Source organism: Leiobunum rupestre, chromosome 2 (assembly GCF_980474605.1).
Source record: "Leiobunum rupestre chromosome 2, qqLeiRupe1.1.hap1, whole genome shotgun sequence".
NCBI lineage: Eukaryota > Metazoa > Arthropoda > Arachnida > Opiliones > Sclerosomatidae > Leiobunum > Leiobunum rupestre.
In genome coordinates, this window is record NC_143385.1 from 52,013,419 (window position 1) to 52,031,808 (window position 18,390).

General features: G+C 39.2%; 1 protein-coding gene across 4 annotated transcripts in view; it reads right to left on the reverse strand.

The window, feature by feature from the left end:
* Nucleotides 1–4,173: 4,173 nt before the first annotated feature.
* Nucleotides 4,174–18,390, reverse strand: part of LOC149958346 (cGMP-inhibited 3',5'-cyclic phosphodiesterase 3A-like) — a 250,737-nt gene continuing 236,520 nt past the window's right edge. For all 4 annotated transcript variants that reach the window (XM_090165788.1, XM_090165787.1, XM_090165789.1 and 1 more), the window contains exons 11-15: nt 17,309–17,470; nt 14,740–14,920; nt 13,640–13,729; nt 9,816–10,120; nt 4,174–7,248 (exon numbers count right to left, since the gene is read on the reverse strand). In XM_090165788.1, the coding sequence (XP_090021914.1) occupies nt 7,234–7,248; nt 9,816–10,120; nt 13,640–13,729; nt 14,740–14,920; nt 17,309–17,470 (753 nt within the window). In that variant the 3' untranslated portion in view covers nt 4,174–7,233. The remainder of the gene's footprint in view (nt 7,249–9,815; nt 10,121–13,639; nt 13,730–14,739; nt 14,921–17,308; nt 17,471–18,390) is intronic.

Sequence of the window (18,390 nt, forward strand, 5' to 3'; positions counted from 1 at the left end):
CTGTTGGGCCGACTGTCTGACGACGACTATTTCGTAGCCAAAATACTGTCGGGAAACTACTCTTTTGACTGGTACTATGTCCGCTCGAATTAGAGTCGGGGAAACTATTTTTACGGCAAAGAAATTACTTTCCGACTAACAATGGGTAGGAATAACGACTCAATATTGCAATGATACCCAACTCCATTTCGGATTCATAACCGACCCCGTTTCGGATTCATGCCTGACCCCGTTTCGGAGTCATACCCAACACGTACTCTTTGGAATATTAAGATGTCTCTTTTATGAACCTATAAAAAACGTATTATATTAATACATCCAGAATTTAAACAGTGCAATATAATCAAAATTCAAAATTTTAGCTAGAGATTCCAACAGTAGACCGCTTTCGCCCTTTTTGGGGCTCATCAGTACTGTGCAGGAACTCTGGCTGAACTCGGAAATCTGCCGATATCAGTAAAACTAATATACATTCAGAGTGCCCTATATGTGAGCAGTCCATTGCAATTTTTAGTGAAATTCTTCACCAATTATTGCATGGCGGTCGCTATTCAGCAGACATCTTTTACGCTCGGGCTTCCGTTGAATTCCAACGTTAAGATATTTATATCAAAATTAAACTTTTTTTAATTATGTTCAGATTTCCAACATTTCGGTAATCAGGCCCGAAACAAGTGTACCACCGACAGTTGTTTGAACAGTCGGCCAATTGAAATTTTTACCGTCTACAAAGAGACCTTTAATGCAACGGTCGGCCGTCGGTAATCCGGCCCGAAACAAGTATACCACCGACAGTTATTTGAACAGTCGGCCAATTGTAATTTTTACCGTCTACAAAGAGACCTTTAATGCAACGGTCGGCCGACTGTCGGTAATCAGGCCCGAAACAAGTATACCACCGACAGTTATTTGAACAGTCGGCCAATTGTAATATTTACCGTCTACAAACGTTGGACTCTTACCCGACACATGGACTCTTAACCAACTGTATTTCGGCGCCTATGTGCTACTGGGGTACCACCGGAGGTCTATCATCATAGTGCCCTACGCCATCGTCCACAGCCCGGACAGGTGACAAAACCAGCCCTACTACTGATGGTCGCACCGTTGACGCAAGCCACTCAACCCAGCAGAAGGTGCAGCAATGGGACGACCAATCCCCACTTAGACCAGTGGCGTAGCTGAGAACACAAAGGCCTCGCCGCCAATATCTCTATGGGGGCCCCATATTTCAATTTTTTTATGGTGAGTGGGGCCCCCTGAAGCTCGGGGCCCTGCGGACCATCAGCTACGCCACTGCTTCACACACAGCAGTGGAATTAACAGTGGATGCTATAGCAACTCCAGCCGACCAATTAAAAATGTACCTAATAAAATACACGACCTCTGACGGGTTGCGTTCTCCTTGTGTGGGGTACTTTGTTTGTTGCTCCTAGCCACCAGAGTCAAGGTGTTGAGAGAAATATCGTACCTGCCCTTACAAAAACCGTATTCGAGATCTTTTGAAAATTTAAAAGTTGTAAGGGTATAGTTGTTAACTAGTAGGACTTTTATAAATAATTAATTTGTTAAAAACATATGTTTCAATTAAAATACTACTATTTATATCAATCAATGACAGAATGACACATGAACGCCTTTTACGCATTATAAAAGTAAACAGGTTTTGTACGGTGGTCAAACAGTCTGATTGTCTCCGACGTTAAAATTTTGCGACCTCTTATTGAATTTTTGCTTCCAACTATCCAAACCTCCTATGAGAGTTTATCTCCTGTTATAGCGAAGAACTCTCCCGATATAAGTCGTTGTTAGATCCAGATTGATACTTGCGCAGGATACGCAACGATGTACGCGAGGATAGTACCTTCATTGTCGATATTATGACGACCTTGTCCCCTGAACCTCGGGTTAACGTTTCCTCTGTTCGCGAAATCGTGAACTGCTCGAAGCACAGTCGTGTGGCAAGGTCTGCGGTTTGGATGCCGCCTTCTAAATAACTGGCTAACTAAATTAGTGTTACGATTACCTTGACCATAGAATAACTTCACCATGAAAACGAGCTGATCCCGAGAGTCAACCATACTAGAATTGAATTAAAAACTTCAGAATGAGTGAAAATATGGAAGCTATCGCTTTTAATGCTACATGAAATAATGAGGCCTTTAAGGGTTCGCAGTGTGCAATAACTTGCGCCTTTACCGGGAAGTCGGGGTCCGGCTCTTGTGACCCATAAAGGCGGTGGCGCCGTGGGATATGTTAGCCCGGGTGCAATGGTTCTCCACCTCCGACTTCGGTCAGGTAGGAGCCGTAAACTGAGTTTTGGCTCAGGCTAACGGAGAGGGTCCAAGCATCCAGCCCGCTTCGGAAGAATTTTGTAACCTGCTGTGGGGCGGTGGGTCTCCGTATGAGGCGCTGTGACCCTGTTTCCCGGGCTTTCGGAGCCTCACCGGGATCTCCGGTGCCACCTGTGCCGTTTTACGTGGGTTGCAGGTGCCAGTCATTCCCCCTTAGAAGCCTTTGTCACCTGTCCGGGCTTGTGGACGCTGGCGTAGGGCATAACGATGAGATCCCTGATGTAGTAAGCCAATTATTCGCTGGGAGCACCGGTATACAAATATCTGACAACATGAAATAATGACCGTTGTCCCAAATAAACAGTTCTAAAACGTTAAAAAGTGTATTCTATTTTTATAACTGTCTTAGAAGACGTTTTACCGAACCTTATTTGTAACAATGAACGCTTCAATAAAAGATACTCGGTTTTTACCCCCCTCTCCAAATTCATCTGGGAAGGAACTATATTTTCGGTCGGTCGGTTAAACGGTTAGAATGGCTAACCAAAAAGTCATTTATAAGCCAATTGGAGACGCGTTTTTGCCCTCATGAGAATTTTGCGTCGAATAAGAAATGCGTCGGCTCACGTATATAAGGAACATACTAATGTTAATTTTCGATTATATATTTTAAGGTAAAATATATAATGTTACTAAAACTAAGTATAAGAAGATAATATTTTTATTATCATCCTCGTATGATATAAATAATTAAAATTATTCGGAATATTTTTATATTACCGGGCAATTTTAAGGCTTCTCATGGAGGCAGAGTTAATTCATTTCGTATAAAATTATCTTTCGGAAAAAGATGAAAACTAATTCCTTTAGAACTAAACGTATTACGCAGTACGGTATGCAACAAGTGTTTCCTTTTAACCAGGTAACTTGTTAAGGCTTAGATAAAAACCGATGTTATGTTCGAGAAAACTTTCCAGCTTTCCAATATTTCAACAAGCACTATATAAATAGTAACTTATGAAGTTATGAGTCCTGGCTGTCGGAAATATTACTTCTTGTAAATTTCTGGGAAGATGTTTTATTTATTTCTTTCATCAGAAATAATTTATTTCTTTCACCAGAAATAGTTTATCTGTTTCATCAGAAATAGTTTATTTGTTTCATCAGAAATAGTTTATTTGTGTCATCAGAAATAGTTTATTTGTTTCATCAGAAATAGTTTATTTGTGTCATCAGAAATAGTTTGTTTCATCAGAAATAGTTTATTTGTTTCATCAGAAATAGTTTATTTGTTTCATCAGAAATAGTTTATTTGTTTCATCAGAAATAGTTTATTTGTTTCATCAGAAATAGTTTATTTGTTTCATCAGAAATAGTTTATTTCGGGTTGATACAATGTTTTCAGATTAAAGTTCCTTTACTTTTTCCCTGTTCTCTTGAGAGTTTTTAAGGAACATTATAATCACAGAATTTTCGGCTAAATTTCCACTATATAATTTGTGTTTAGTTTTGACAATTATTCCTCCAAATATAAATAGTTTATTTCTCTTACCATATATAGCCTACTAAGGTTTTAAACTATTATCTTAGATGACTCTAAATAAACTCTAAGTGAAATAGTTACTCGTCTGGAGGACGTCTGCCATCTATCTGTGAAAATGTGCATTGAAATACTTAACATCAAAAAGTCAGAAGACCTGTAGAGTTTACATAGTCTATCTCAGCGGCTATAGGCTCATTTTTTAATTCCCTGACTTTTTAGGCTCATTTTTTAAATGCCTTACTTTTTAGGCCCATTTTTTAATTCCCTGACTTTTTCCTGTTGTTTGGCAACCCTGTTAACGCTTTTAGCACGACGAAACACAATGAGAAACACTAATTATTGTCAAATACAACTTTATTATACATAGTGGCATCACACATGGATCGTATTCAAGGCAAGATTACAGCAACGGTAGGTTCCATGTACTTCAAACCGGGGTTTGGAATTATTTTAAATTACGGAAGTTGGTAATCTCTGTTTTTCAAAAATGTAACATTACCCGGTCAGTTAAAAACATGCACCAAATCATATGCACAAATCATACGCGTGATATGTTAGAATTTTGTCTTTCGGGGAAGGGTGCTTTTGTTGGTTTCTGGTTAAACGTTTCTTCAAAGGGTTTTTCAAATTTCGTTTAGGAGTACATTTGGTCATTTACTCTGTACATTATATGATATAGTTTTGTTTTTTGCTTTACATTATGACTTGAGGGGTTTTAATTTTTTAACTAGAAAGTAGCACATTTAGTTAGAAGGGGAAGGTAATTTCAGAAAAAAAGCTCGTTCTGGAATTGGTTGCGCAATTTGCGAATAATTGAGTTTAGTCTGAAATATTACCTTACTTAGTTCTGTTGCACCAAAGAATTATCAGTAAAAACGAAGTTATCGAAATTAACCTATCGGTTTATTTAACGAATGTCGTTGTGTTTTTTTAGTAATTAAATATAACCAATTAGGTCTTTATCCCACATAATAAAATTTTATTAAATTAAGAATTTTAATTAAATCAACCAATCCCAAACGAGCATTCACAATGAAACTTTGCACAATTTGAATTGAAGTTGAAAATATTTCGTATATAAGATCTACATTATTAAAATGGAAAACACACTAACTGTAAATTAAATGGAATTAAATTAATACAAAATAAAAATGATTTGTACTTTGCTTAAAATAAAATTGTATATATTAAAAAGGGGGGGGGCGTAGACACGTTTATGTTCAATTAATTAGGGTACTTTGAAACCGCACTTTTTGGCTGTTACCTTAATCCCAGACGTAGCGTCAGCGTCCAAGTACCCTAAAACAGCACCTTCAAAAATTATCTAACAATCGGGTTTTATATATCCAGCTTACTATTTCGAGAAAAAAAAATGAGTTTTGATACAGTAATTAAATTATCGATGGCGCTAGTGTTTCAATACCATGGTTTTTTGGGCATTTTTTTTAATCTTTCATTGAACATCAGTTTTCCACAACATTATGATTGTGCAACGGGAGTCCCACTGTATTTTATATTTTCTCTTTTGACTTTTTAAATTAAATAATATTACCACTAACAAAATTCACGAGGTTAATTTATCTCTGTGGAAGTTATTTTATGTGCGCTGTACATTTTACATACAAAAATTTACATTTCAGGTGCAAATTTCGGGAACAATGTTATTTTTTGTCGATTAGTAAACTATTCAAAAATTGTATAACCACATCAGGAAGATAAGCTATCCGGAGCCTTGGTTTCTTTATTTTTTTGGTTTTGTTTGAATATTAAGAGATTCGGGTTTTATTATTATTATTTTAGTAAAGTCTTTCGTTTGGTTTATTTTTTTGTTACTTCACTTTGTGTCGTGAACACATTTCAAGGGCGTTTTAATTTCGTGAACTAACTGGTTTTTAGGTTTGAACATACGTTTGAATTGATGTTTATAGAGCCTATTTTTAAAGGGCAAAACGAATAGCCGGGCACAAGGGGGCGTGGAAAGTGAACTAGCCTCAACGTTTTATTACGGGTAGGCAAAAATAGAGAAGCAATTTACAATGGGAGGCTCCATCTATCTTTCGTCGGAGGTAGCAAAAACTAGAAATTGCGTAGAGGGGGGATGAGGGGCTGTAGAAATTCGGATTTGGTCATCCCAACATTTTCCCGCCCCCCGGTCCTCGACCACTGGGATTGCCCTTTAAACTACACGCGGGTTTGGATTGATTGCTTTAAAATTCAGAATTTTTGTAAAACTTACTTATTTTCATATCAAACTAGGCCTTAAAATATAATGATAACTTGACCAAAACTCGTTTGAATTATTTTAAAAGCCAAGACTATGGCCAACTCTAGTCAACGTATCAAAAGCCAGCTCATATTATCATTAACCAATCAAGAGGGAGGTCAAATCACCGTCGACCAATGAAAAATAAGTTTTAATTATTATCTCCCAATCAAAACGAAGTCGGAATTTTAACCGACCAATCACGTTTCAGCTTAGATCTTTCATTCCAACCAATCATGGTCAATCACATTTTACGGAAATGTATTCCAACCAATAACGTCCAATTTCAGTTTTTCTCAAATTTACTAATCACGTTCAAGCTATAGTTTCAAGGTCATTTTAAACCAACCAATCGCAAGCTTTATTGTTTAGTTTTTTTTCTTCATATAACAACATTACAGTATTTTTTAAATCTTTGCAACAATTCGTTTCGATAACCAAAAACACGCCACCAACCAAAAACCAACCCGAAATAGCTCGCGTCTTCATTAACAGTTTTCGCGAGTCCCAAGTCAATTTACAATCGTTTATAATCAAAAATTTCACCCAATTAAACTACAAAGTGATCCGTCGGCCTTAGCCAATTAGTTTCTTCGTATCGGTTCTTCGTATTTATACGCAGTAGTTCGACGCGCACGCGCGGAACATCTAAGGTGAATTTTCGACCAATCAGTGATCGTCGTCTACGTAGTATGTACAAACAGTTTTTGTTGAAGCAAGGGGGAAATATTTCCAAACAAATTTCGAAAGTATCACAGCTAAAAATTTAAAATTAACTACGATAATACGGATGCGCTAAAAGTGTAAATAACGAATGAATGAATGAATCGCTAATTAATTCCCCCTGGTATAAGATCTCGACTAGAACAATATCATGGCTACAATCTTGGGTTTGTTTTACGTTCGTTATATTTATATAAGTGTATATATATTCCTTGCATTGTAAGTTGCCCTTGTCGCGAGGCGCGCCAGCGGAACTGGGTTTAATGGTTTTCGTCGAAGAGCCGGTTGAATTTGTATTTGTAATTGTATTTTTTCCCTCGTCCGCTGTTACCATTGGTTTATAGAGAAATGTCTGCGAAGCGTCATTCCTAATGAATACTACAGCATTTTCTATCGTTTTTCTCCGATTGTCAGCAGGAGTCCCTCTGCAAACAGAACACGCATTAGTACAGCCTTTTCATTTCCAAAATATGAGCTATTTTTAAACTTTAGGAATTATTTCGCCATTGGTTTTAAAGAATATAATGTAATACGTGGGGCCTTGGTTTTAAACAATACAAAAAAATACGTAAGGCTTTGGTTTTAGGGAATTAAAAAAATACGTAAGACTATGCTTTTAGGGAATTCAAAAAAAATACGTAGGGATGTGGTTTTAAATAATATAAAATAACACGTAGGGCCTTGGTTTTAAATAATACCAAATGATACAACAGGCTTTGGTTTTAGGGAATTCAAAATAACACGTAGGGCCTTGGTTTAAAAGAATACCAAATGATACGTGGGGCTTTGGTTTTAAGTAATTTAAAATAACACGTAGGGCCTTTGTTTTAAAGAATATCAAATGATACGCTAAGGGGCCTTTGATCTCGCAATAGCGAATTCGCCGCTACAGCGCCTTGGTTCTCGCGATAGCCAATTTGCCACTACGGGGCCTTGGTTCCAGGCCCGGACTGGCCCGGGCGGCTAACCTGCGATCGCCGGTCAGATCGGGGCCAACTCAAATTGGGGGCCAAAGAGGAAAAAATTTGCATAAATGAAAAAATGGGGCCACACGATTGCATAGCCGGTGGGGCCAACTACTAGCCAGTCCGGCCCTGCTTGGTTCTCACGATAGCGAATTCGCCGCTAGGGCGCCTTGGTTCTAGCGATAGTGAATTCGCCGCTAGGGCACCTTGGTTCTTGCTACAGCGAATTCGACGCTAGGGCACCTTGGTTCTTGCTACAGCGAATTCGACGCTAGGGCACCTTGGTTCTCGCGATAGCGAATTCACCACTAAGGGCACCTTGGTTCTTGCTATAGCGAATTCGACGCTAGGGCACCTTGGTTCTTGCTATAGTGAATTCGCCACTAAGGGCACCTTGGTTCTTGCTATAGCGAATTCGCCACTAAGGGCACCTTGGTTCTTGCTATAGCGAATTCGCCACTAAGGGCACCTTGGTTCTCGCGATAGCGAATTCGACGCTAGGGCGCCTTGGTTCTAGCGATAGTGAATTCGCCGCTAGGGCGCCTTGGTTCTAGCGATAGTGAATTCGCCGCTAGGGCGCCTTGGTTCTCGCTCTAGCGAATTCGCCTCTAAGGGCACCTTGGTTCTTGCTATAGCGAATTCGCCACTAGGGCGCCTTGGTTCTCGCGATAGCGAATTCGCCACTAAGGGCACCTTGGTTCTTGCTATAGCGAATTCGACGCTAGGGCGCCTTGGTTCTTGCTATAGCGAATTCGCAACTAAGGGCACCTTGGTTCTTGCTATAGCGAATTCGCCACTAAGGGCACCTTGGTTCTTGCTATAGCGAATTCGCCACTAAGGGCACCTTGGTTCTTGCTATAGCGAATTCGCCACTAAGGGCACCTTGGTTCTTGCTATAGCGAATTCGCCACTAAGGGCACCTTGGTTCTTGCTATAGCGAATTCGCCACTAAGGGCACCTTGGTTCTTGCTATAGCGAATTCGCCACTAAGGGCACCTTGGTTCTTGCTATAGCGAATTCGCCACTAAGGGCACCTTGGTTCTTGCTATAGCGAATTCGCCGCTCTGGCTTTTGGTGTTTAAATCCGCGAAACGAGTTAGTCAAAACTGGTCTTATAAGAGCATTAGCATTTGGCGAGGGGCAGATCATGGTGTCCTAATAATCACCATTAAATTTGTAATCTTTGCACAGCCTAAGCTACAGATTTAATTTTAATCTAATCTAGTCATGATTTAACCATGCGAGGGTGTCCTAATACGCACGATTAAATTTATAATCATGATTTAATCATTTTTAATCTTTGCACAGCCTAAGCTAAAGATTTAATTTTAATCTAATCTAGTCATGATTTAACCATGCGAGGGGTCCTAAAAAGCACGATTAAATTTATAATCATGATTTAATCATTTTTAATCTTTGCACAGCCTAAGCTACAGATTTAATTTTTATCTAATCTAATCTAATCATGCGAGGGTGTCCTAATAATCATGAGAGTGAGCCGCCCCTCGGCATTTGGTTTGAAAAATTAACAAGTTGGCAAACCAAAATATACCTGTGGTAGAACGCTCACCTGTCGACTGTCGTGCAGGAGGGCTCGGGTTCGAATCCCGCCCGATACTAACGCAAATTGAAAAAAAATATACTACACCCAATATAAAAATATGGCTCTTTTGGATTTTTTTTTCCTTAATTCCAAGAAACTGCGCACGCAGTGATTCGAGGGGTAAGACAGTCTCAGATAATCTGTACACCAAGTTCGTACATTTAGCACTGTTAAAGGTACATATTTTCAAGAGTTCGCGAGTTCCATTTAGCACTGTCAAAGGTACGGCAGTGTACACCGAGTTCGCAGAGTGTCTTACCCCTCGCAGTGATTACACTTTGCCCCGAAAATGCGTACGCGTTCGCAGCCCAGGCAGACAGACCCACAGACAGGCAGACAGACAGACAGACAGACAGGGTGATTGTAAAACCCCTCCTAGAGGTGAAATCCCAAGGGAAAGTATAGCGAGCCAAGGGCGACTCACGGGTGGCGTGGACTTAGTAGATGAACTGTCCTCTTCGTGAATGGTCTCCATCTCGCCCTGGTCAGAGCCCTCTTCGATCAGCGGCTCTTCGTCGTCGATCTCTTCCGGCTCGTGCTCGAGGCCGGCGCTGGCGTTGGGGTCGTCGGTGCCGCACTCGGCCGACGGGGACAACTTGGCAGCCTTGTTCTCCTCCTTAAGGATGGCGATCCAATGCTCGTAATTCTCCTGCAAATGCATCGTTTGCAAGCAGACCACTTTCCTGGGCCTCAGCTGCCGACTGGGACGACGTAACTTCGTTACATCCGCTGCGGAAACAACATTGTTCTCTTAGAAACAGGGCTGCCACATTTGATATCTAAAATTTCCCTCTCGCGATAATTTCATCAAACGAAAAATCCCTTTTTTGACTTGGAAATTCCCATTTTTTATTCCTCGCTATATTTTGGAACTGTTAATACTAATTTATATAAATATTCAGTTTTATTCTGAGAAGAATTCCAAATATAAGGTTTTATTTATTACAAAATTTTTTATTTACTTACATTTGAATAATTTTGCTAAAATATATCCACAAAAGTCCCAAATAGATATTTAGATCAGGACTTTCATTACTACAGGGTTCGTACGAAAATTTCTGATCTAAAATCCCTGACCAAGTTTTGCCAATATTCCTGACCTTTTTGGTTATATATTTTTGGACATTTTTTTATTGTTTTAGGTCAAAAAATATTTGTTAATGTGTGGTTTGGTTGACTAACTAAAATCCTTGACCTATCCCTGACTTTCTACGAAATTATTTAAATCCCCGATATTTTTTCTCCATTTTACACATCCCTGACTTATACTGGTTTTCCAGGATATCCAGGTTCTGTACGAACCCTGTACTATCAAAATTACCAGTATTTTAGGAACGAAGTAAAATATTTTTTACATCTGACTCATAACATAACATGGACTAAATAGGCAATTAGAGACGCTTCAATAAAACATCTTCAATGAAATCACCAAAAAGTAATATTTCCGAGAACCAGGACCTGAAAGTTACTGTTTATATAGTGCTTGTAAAAATAATGTAAACATTTCACCTGTACGGTATGCAACAAGTGTTACAACGGTGCTTGTAGCTGTTTTTAAGGCTTACCAAAAACCCGACGTTCTGTTTACAGGCGAAAAGTTTCAATTATTTCAACAAACAGTAACTTGCAAGTCCTTGGCACTATTCGCTTTTAGCGTTTTGGAAGGTTGGAAAATCCCTGAAAAGGGAAAAATTCCCCGCACGTGGAAGCACTGCTTAGAAACACCCGGGACATAAGAGTAAATTCGACGAGGTTCCCTGTTTTTAAGCATAAACTGAACTGGACTTCTACGCATTTCGTGACGAATGAGCTACGTAAAAACAAGTTCAGCCAGCGTAGAGTATTTCATAGAAAGGCCTATTGAGACGAGTCATTCGTGAAACTACAAAGTCCAGGGGACTGAAAATATGTTAGTCACGTGGAGAACTGCAGCGCCATCTATCCTAAGAAATACGAACTGGTATTTATTTAATTTTTTTAATGGCGGTTTAAATTCTGTTACCAAATCGAAGTTGGCTGTGATATGGTAGTCACGTGATTTTGTTTCCCCATTTTGACAAGTTGGTAAGGACCAAATTTACTTTATAGTTTCGCCTATTAGGTTAAGATTGGTAATTTTGTCACTTTTGCAAAAATGTAATTGTCAAAACCAATTTTTTACTACCAAGAATGACTTTCAGACTGAACATTTTGGGAAGTACTTAATTTTACAAGCAAGTGTCGGCTCGGCGTGAAGTAGCTCTTTTTTCAACAGATGTCGCTAGCGTCGAAATCAAAACCAGATGCATACGCTACATTTTGACAAAATAGGCAGGACATAAAAGTACCCCTCGCGTTGATTGGCTCGTTTGTAAATTTGACAATAACTTCAATTATAGTAATTTTTAACAATATATTTTATATGGGATATATAATTTAGGTTAAAGACCATTAAGTAGAGTTTAAGTTGTCTAATTATAATACTCTACAGTAGTACAATGGTTCTCTGACGACGTTATTGTTTCGCTATTTTGAATTTTAGCTTCCTTAGTCATTAATAGATGGCACCACGCTCTCCAGTAAAGTCATTTTTCCGAAGAATCGGATAGATTCATGGCCATCTCTAATAACATACAGGTGGAAATGACATAGCCGACCGTTGCTTAAAAGTACAAGAGGTCAAATTTATTGACATAAAAATTCAGTATAATATCTAAAATCCTAGGTCTATAATATTATTCTTCCAATTTTTTTAAAACCTGTCGAGGAAGATAATAGAATGTTACGTCGCAGTTTCAGGTAACCTCGTATCTTTGATGACGTCATTCGTCGATTAACTTTCAATAAAATATTTATCAAAGAAACATACTTACAAGGTAATTATTAATGATACGTACGCCACCCATTTTTTATACAATTTTAGAAAAAGAACCATGTAATTTAAAGCAAGTGTCAGCTCTAGGTGAAGTAGCTCTTTTTTCAACAGATGTCGCTAGCGTCGAAATCAAAACAAGATGCTGAAGCTACATTTCGACCCAAAAGGCGGGACATAATGGTATGCTTCGCGTTGAATGGCTCGTTTGTAAATTTGTCAATAACTTCAATTATAGTAATTGTTTACAATATATTTTATATGGGGTGTATAATTTAGGTTAAAGTTCACTAAGTAGAGTAAAAGTGGTCTAAATATAATGATCTATAATGGTTCTCTGACGACGTTATTGTTTCGCTATTTTGAATTTTAGCTTCCGTTCCCATTAATAGATGGCTCCACGCTCTCCATGAAAGTAATTTTTTTTCGAAAATTCGGATAGATTCATGGCCATCTCTAATAACGGTTGCCTTTTCATAATACAGCCACATGTGGCAATGATAGAGCCGACAGTTGCTTTAATACAGTAAAATTTTTCAACCGCAAATGATTATTCAATAAATTGTAACTAAATTAAAACTGTTACAAAATTTCCTATTTCAATCGCATTATGGAGTGCAGTAAAACACACGAAAAAATAAATTCATCCGAGATATCGACCCATTTTAAAAACATCATCTCGTCACCACACCTCCGGCACATTTTTGACGAGCCGATTAGTTTCGGATTTTGTAGCCGTTCCAACAAATTTTATTGAACTTTATCCAAAACGTGAATTAACGTCCCTTGATCCCGTTTAAACAGATATTCGTTTTCACTTTCCAAAGAAGATTAGACTGATCTTCTAGCCATAGCTTTTCCACTTTAATATTGACACAACGGAAATGAGGTGAAGTAGAACTCGTTAATTGTTTGGACAATAATAAAGCGGAATAATATTTGGATGACATATCACCGAAAAAGACAATTTTAAGTTATTTTTGGTAGAGCAGAATATCCTAAAATGTATTAAATCGAAAAGAATTTTCCTTCCCGGGGCGATAAACCGTAACCCCCCGCGTTATAGTTAATCAAAGAAGGAAATTGTGCAATTTAGTTTTGTCTAAATAGGTATGCCGCCTTATGTTTCGTGAGTTTCACTGCAGTCCATAATGCGAAAAATTGGTAAATTTTGGGCCAGTTTTAATTTAATTACAAGGTACGGCGTACACTTTCATGTTTCTTTCCGCACACCACAATGCGAAGAAATGGAAAATTTTGGGCCAGTTTTAAATTAATTACAATAATTAAATAACCATTTGCGGTAGAAAATGCATTAACTACCGGGAAAAAAACTAGATATGGTCATAAATGTCGCAATAATATTATAGACTTGTGATAAAATATTAAAAACTGACCAGAAGGTGGTTCCGGTTCGCTCTCAACCAGTTCATCGTCTGTGTCTTTGTTATCCGCCGCAGCCGCCAATGTGTCAGCATCGGGCATGGCTACACGAAGAAATTAGTTAATGAGTCGTTCATTAAAACTACCGGGTTTATTTAAAGCAAGTAGCGGCTCGACGTGAAGAAGGTCTTTGGTCAATAGATGTCGCTAGCGTCGAAATAAAAAAGGGCGGTACTTATAGCTACCCCTCGCGTTGATTGGATCGTTTGTAAATTGGTCTATAACATAAATTACAGCAATTATAAACAAATGTTTTTGTATGGGTTATTTAATTTAAGTTAAAGCCCACTAAATAGAGTATAAAAAACAACCTTAATAAAGGTTTTTAATTTTTAAAAATGCCGCCATGTGTAATTCTTCTATTTTAAATTACCATAAATAAAATGGAGTATCTAATTATAATACTTTACAATGGTTCTCTGGCTACTTCGTTGTTTCGCTATTTTGAATTTTAGCTTCCTTGGCTATTAATACATGGCACCACGCTCTCCATTAAAGTTTCGTTTTTGAAGGATCGGATAGATTCATGGCCATCTCTAATAACAGGGGCCTTATACGTGTGGCAATGATAGAGCCGCCACTTGCTTTAAAGAAACAGTCGGCTCAATCATTTTCACCTGTATTATGATGAGGCCCTTGATATTAGAGATGGCCATGAATCTATCCGATTTTATAGAAAAACTAATTTACTGAGGAGCGTGGTGCCATCTATTAATGATCAAGGAAGTTTAAATTGAAAATAGCGAAACAATAACGTCGCCCGAGAACCACTGTAAAGTATAAGTATTATAATTAGACAACTTAAACTATATTTAGTGGTCTTTAACTATCTCTATATATCCCATATAAAAAAAATTGTTAAAAATTAGTATAATTTAAGTTATAGCCAAATTTAGAAACAAGCCAATCCATGCGAGGGGTACTTTTATGTCCCGCGTTTTGGGCCAAAATGTAGCGTAAGCATCTTGTTTTGAGTTCGACGCTGGCGACATCTCTTGAATAAGAGCTAGTATACGTAGAGCCGCCACATGTTTTAAAGTAATTGTTGAATAACCTTCTTCGTCACTGTCGGAATTATCCACCCAATTTCCGGGAAGGAGCCCCGATTCGCCGTAAGCGTTGCACAGGGGCGCCACCAGGTGGTTAATGAAAGATTCTTGTAATTTGGCCAATTGCGGATAGCGGCGGTCCATGAAAGGCGAGATCGGAAGTCCAAGGGCGGCCTCCTCGTCTCCCTGCGGACGCAAAACACACGCTCAACTTACGAGACAGACGTCACGAAACCCACTAACTCCCAAGTTCTAAGCCTCTTCTACCTAGGAGGATTCAAGTGTACCTGGAGAAGAATTCGGGGGCCACGGGCGCTCGACCACGGGAGAGACAGCTCAAAGCCTCAAACCCTTGGGCATAAAACTACAATGGAGCCATCTAGTGGGGAAAATGTGAACTATGACCACGTGTTTGGCTTTGGAACTGGATAAAAAAATAATTTTTTAATGGCACCTAGAATCGCTACGACAGTTGTCAAAGCAACAATATTTCCCCATAATTAAATTTAAAACTTAACATTCATTGCAACTTTCTTTGAAATTATATAGTTTTCGGGCAAATTTCTTCGACGTGGCCTAAGCTAAAAACCGTTAAAGTTCGAAATACTGTCTAGTAGACGAATGTTTTGGTAACTCTTAGGTTACTTTGAAGCTTTGTAGGTGGCGCTAAGAACGTTATGTCCAAGTATTTGACACACCAGGCGACAGCTGTAGCCGAGCCGCGAGGCATTGGTCGGGGGAATACAAATTTCTTCTCCAGGTACACTTGAATCCTCCTAGCTTCTACAATAGCTGAAAACTATTCGTGAGTTCTGAACCGTTCAACCAGTCCCCATGCGCACTATTCGGCAAAAAAAATTCTAGAACTACCCAAATGCAAACTATTCGCAGACAAGAACCTCTTGTTGAACCGTTCGGAACCGTTCTAAATGGTACCTGCTCAAGAGCAAGTACTGGTCGGAACTCAAGGTTGAAATCTCTAAAATTCGTCCGCACATCGGGCTGCGTACGTCAAATCGTACGAATCACAACTATTCGTACAAAAGTTCTGAACTATCCAGAACTTTTGCGTGACGTTACAGCTCAGTCCTAGGCCGTTCTCTTAACGGTTCAGAACTCACGAATAGTTTTCAGCTAATGACTCGCAAAAAAAATTGTAAAATACGCAAATCGGATACAACCGGGTATCCGACGAAGTAACACGCGTGATTGGACAATACTATATGCCGAATTGTTTACTACGTTATTATAAATCTATTTCCAGTATTTTTAAATACGGCCACTTACAAGGAAACATCCCGAGGTGTTTCTTCCCGATTTTGGTCAAACTCGGGGGTTAAGTAACCCTTCATGTACCTTAAAAGCTTCTAAACCGAAAAGTTTAAAGGTCCTTTCGTTTTGCCATGGCAACTAAAAAGGTTTTTCACAAATCAGGTTTAAGCGTTCTCTACGTAAAATAGCATGGGAAAATCGCAGTTTGCCATTTTCTAATAATTAAAATTTTTAAATTTTGTCAAAACAATTGGGTAAAATTGGTAAATTGGCTAAAATCGATAAAAATCGGTACAATCTGTGATTTTCCCATGCTATTTTACGTAGATAAAGTTTGAATTTGAATTGTGAAAAACAGTTTTGGTTGCCATGGCAAATCGAATGGCCATGGAAACTTTTCCCTTTAGGAGCGCTCAAGGTCTACTTCACCCCCGAGTTTGAAAGAAATCGGGTTGGAACACCTTAGATGTCTCCTTGTAAGTTATCTCTCGTATCCTTTATCCCGTTGCCTAGGCAACAACGCTTCAACTTTCAGACGAATTTAAGAGAGCTCAGCCTTAGGTTCTTGATGGTAACAGTTACGAAAGGTCCAAGAACTGGTTTCCGCGAGCGAATAGATTACGCGAGGACTCATCGAACGGTTCCGGACCTATTGCAATCCCACTTACAATATACCGGGTGTTTCAACAGGTTATGCAAAAATCGAGGGGCTAACCACTTCCTAAAGGTCTGTACACCGATTACGGGAGTATAAAAATGAGTACAGCCTTCGGTAGTTCTAAATCTGTAATCAGTTACGTACAGTCTAAGCTACAGGCTTGTACACCGATTAAGCCAAGTGATCAGCCCCTCTGCAAAGATTTTAAGGAGTTGTAGAGGGTGAGTTGAGAAGTATGCCTGTTTTTTCCCATTTTCCTACGATGAGATAAAAGAGCGCCAGAGAGCTTCAAAGTGTGGCCTACTAGCCCCTGGAAGTAGGCTGCAACAAGCGCAAAACCACGCAGCAGGGAAACGCGAACATTCAGGTTTGGGTTCGTGTGATAGGTGAAAAAGGACTCTAGAAACAAATCGAGGTAACCAGCGTAAAAAAAGTAAACTTAAACAGTATTTAAAGTCCCTGCTGCTTGGCTTTCCGCTTGTTGAAGGCCACACTTTGAAGCTCTCTGGCGCTCTTTTATCTCATCGTAGGAAAATGGGAAAAAACAGGCATACTTCTCAACTCACCCTCTACAACTCCTTAAAATCTTTGCATAACCTTTTGAAACACCCGGTATATATATCGTCACTAGGAATGTGGCTTACTTGTTCATAGAACTCTTCGGCTATCCTGTAAGTCCACTGGACATGAATGTCGTGCCTTTTGCAGGGGCCATTTATGTCAGCCAACTTGATACACATCTGCATCAGCAACATACGATCCGCCTCGCACAACCAGTCAACGCCTGGCGCGTCATCGTCGTTCGCCTATTACAGAAATATCTTTTAATATTTTCCCCCAAGGACTCTGTATGTAATAAGGATGAGAAGCGAGGTAGGAACGTAGTGGCGATTGTCGAGATAGATTCCACGTTTTTTTTCCAATTCCGTAACTGTTTAGTGTCCTTGAGATAATAGATACGTTCTTTCTTCTGGGACACTTATTAAACGCCAGGATGCAGCGTTTCTCTCAAAACAGGTTTTACAGCTCGTTTCTTATCCTTACATACAGAATCCTTAAATTTTCGACATTTCACTATTCCAGTAGCACTCACTAAATATTAAAAAAAATAAGTTAGGGGAAACTAAATATATTGGGGGAAATAACCAAGAACTCCTGATTTAAACAAATTCAGGAATCGATACCTCTACTTGGAATGCTTATCCTGGCGTATCGCGTATGGTAAGATCACTCTGACGGCTTTGGCCCCGCCTACGAGATAAAAAATCCCTTCTGCGCGCGCTCCTCTCTCACGTAGTTGTTTGTTAAGTTAACATAGTGACGTCAAAAAAACCGTCCGCCACCTCGAGACGAAAATAAGCATTCCAAGTAGAGGTATGGATTCCTGCCATTTTACATAGCGCCACATAAGGCTCATAAGCTGCTGGCAGACTAATTTTGATTTATCGCCGGCTTAGCAGACGAAAAGGTTAATTGCCGTAAGTCTAATGTACCACGAGATAACCACGTTTAATACAAAATTAATAGGGCTGTGCGAGTACTCGAACATCATCGAGTACTCGGCCTTTTTTGAGGTCGAGTACTCGAACATCATCGAGTACTCGGCCTTTTTTGAAGTCGAGTACTCGAACATCATCGAGTACTCGGCCTTTTTTGAAGTCGAGTAATCGAACATCATCGAGTACTCGGCCTTTTTTGAGGTCGAGTACTCGAACATCATCGAGTA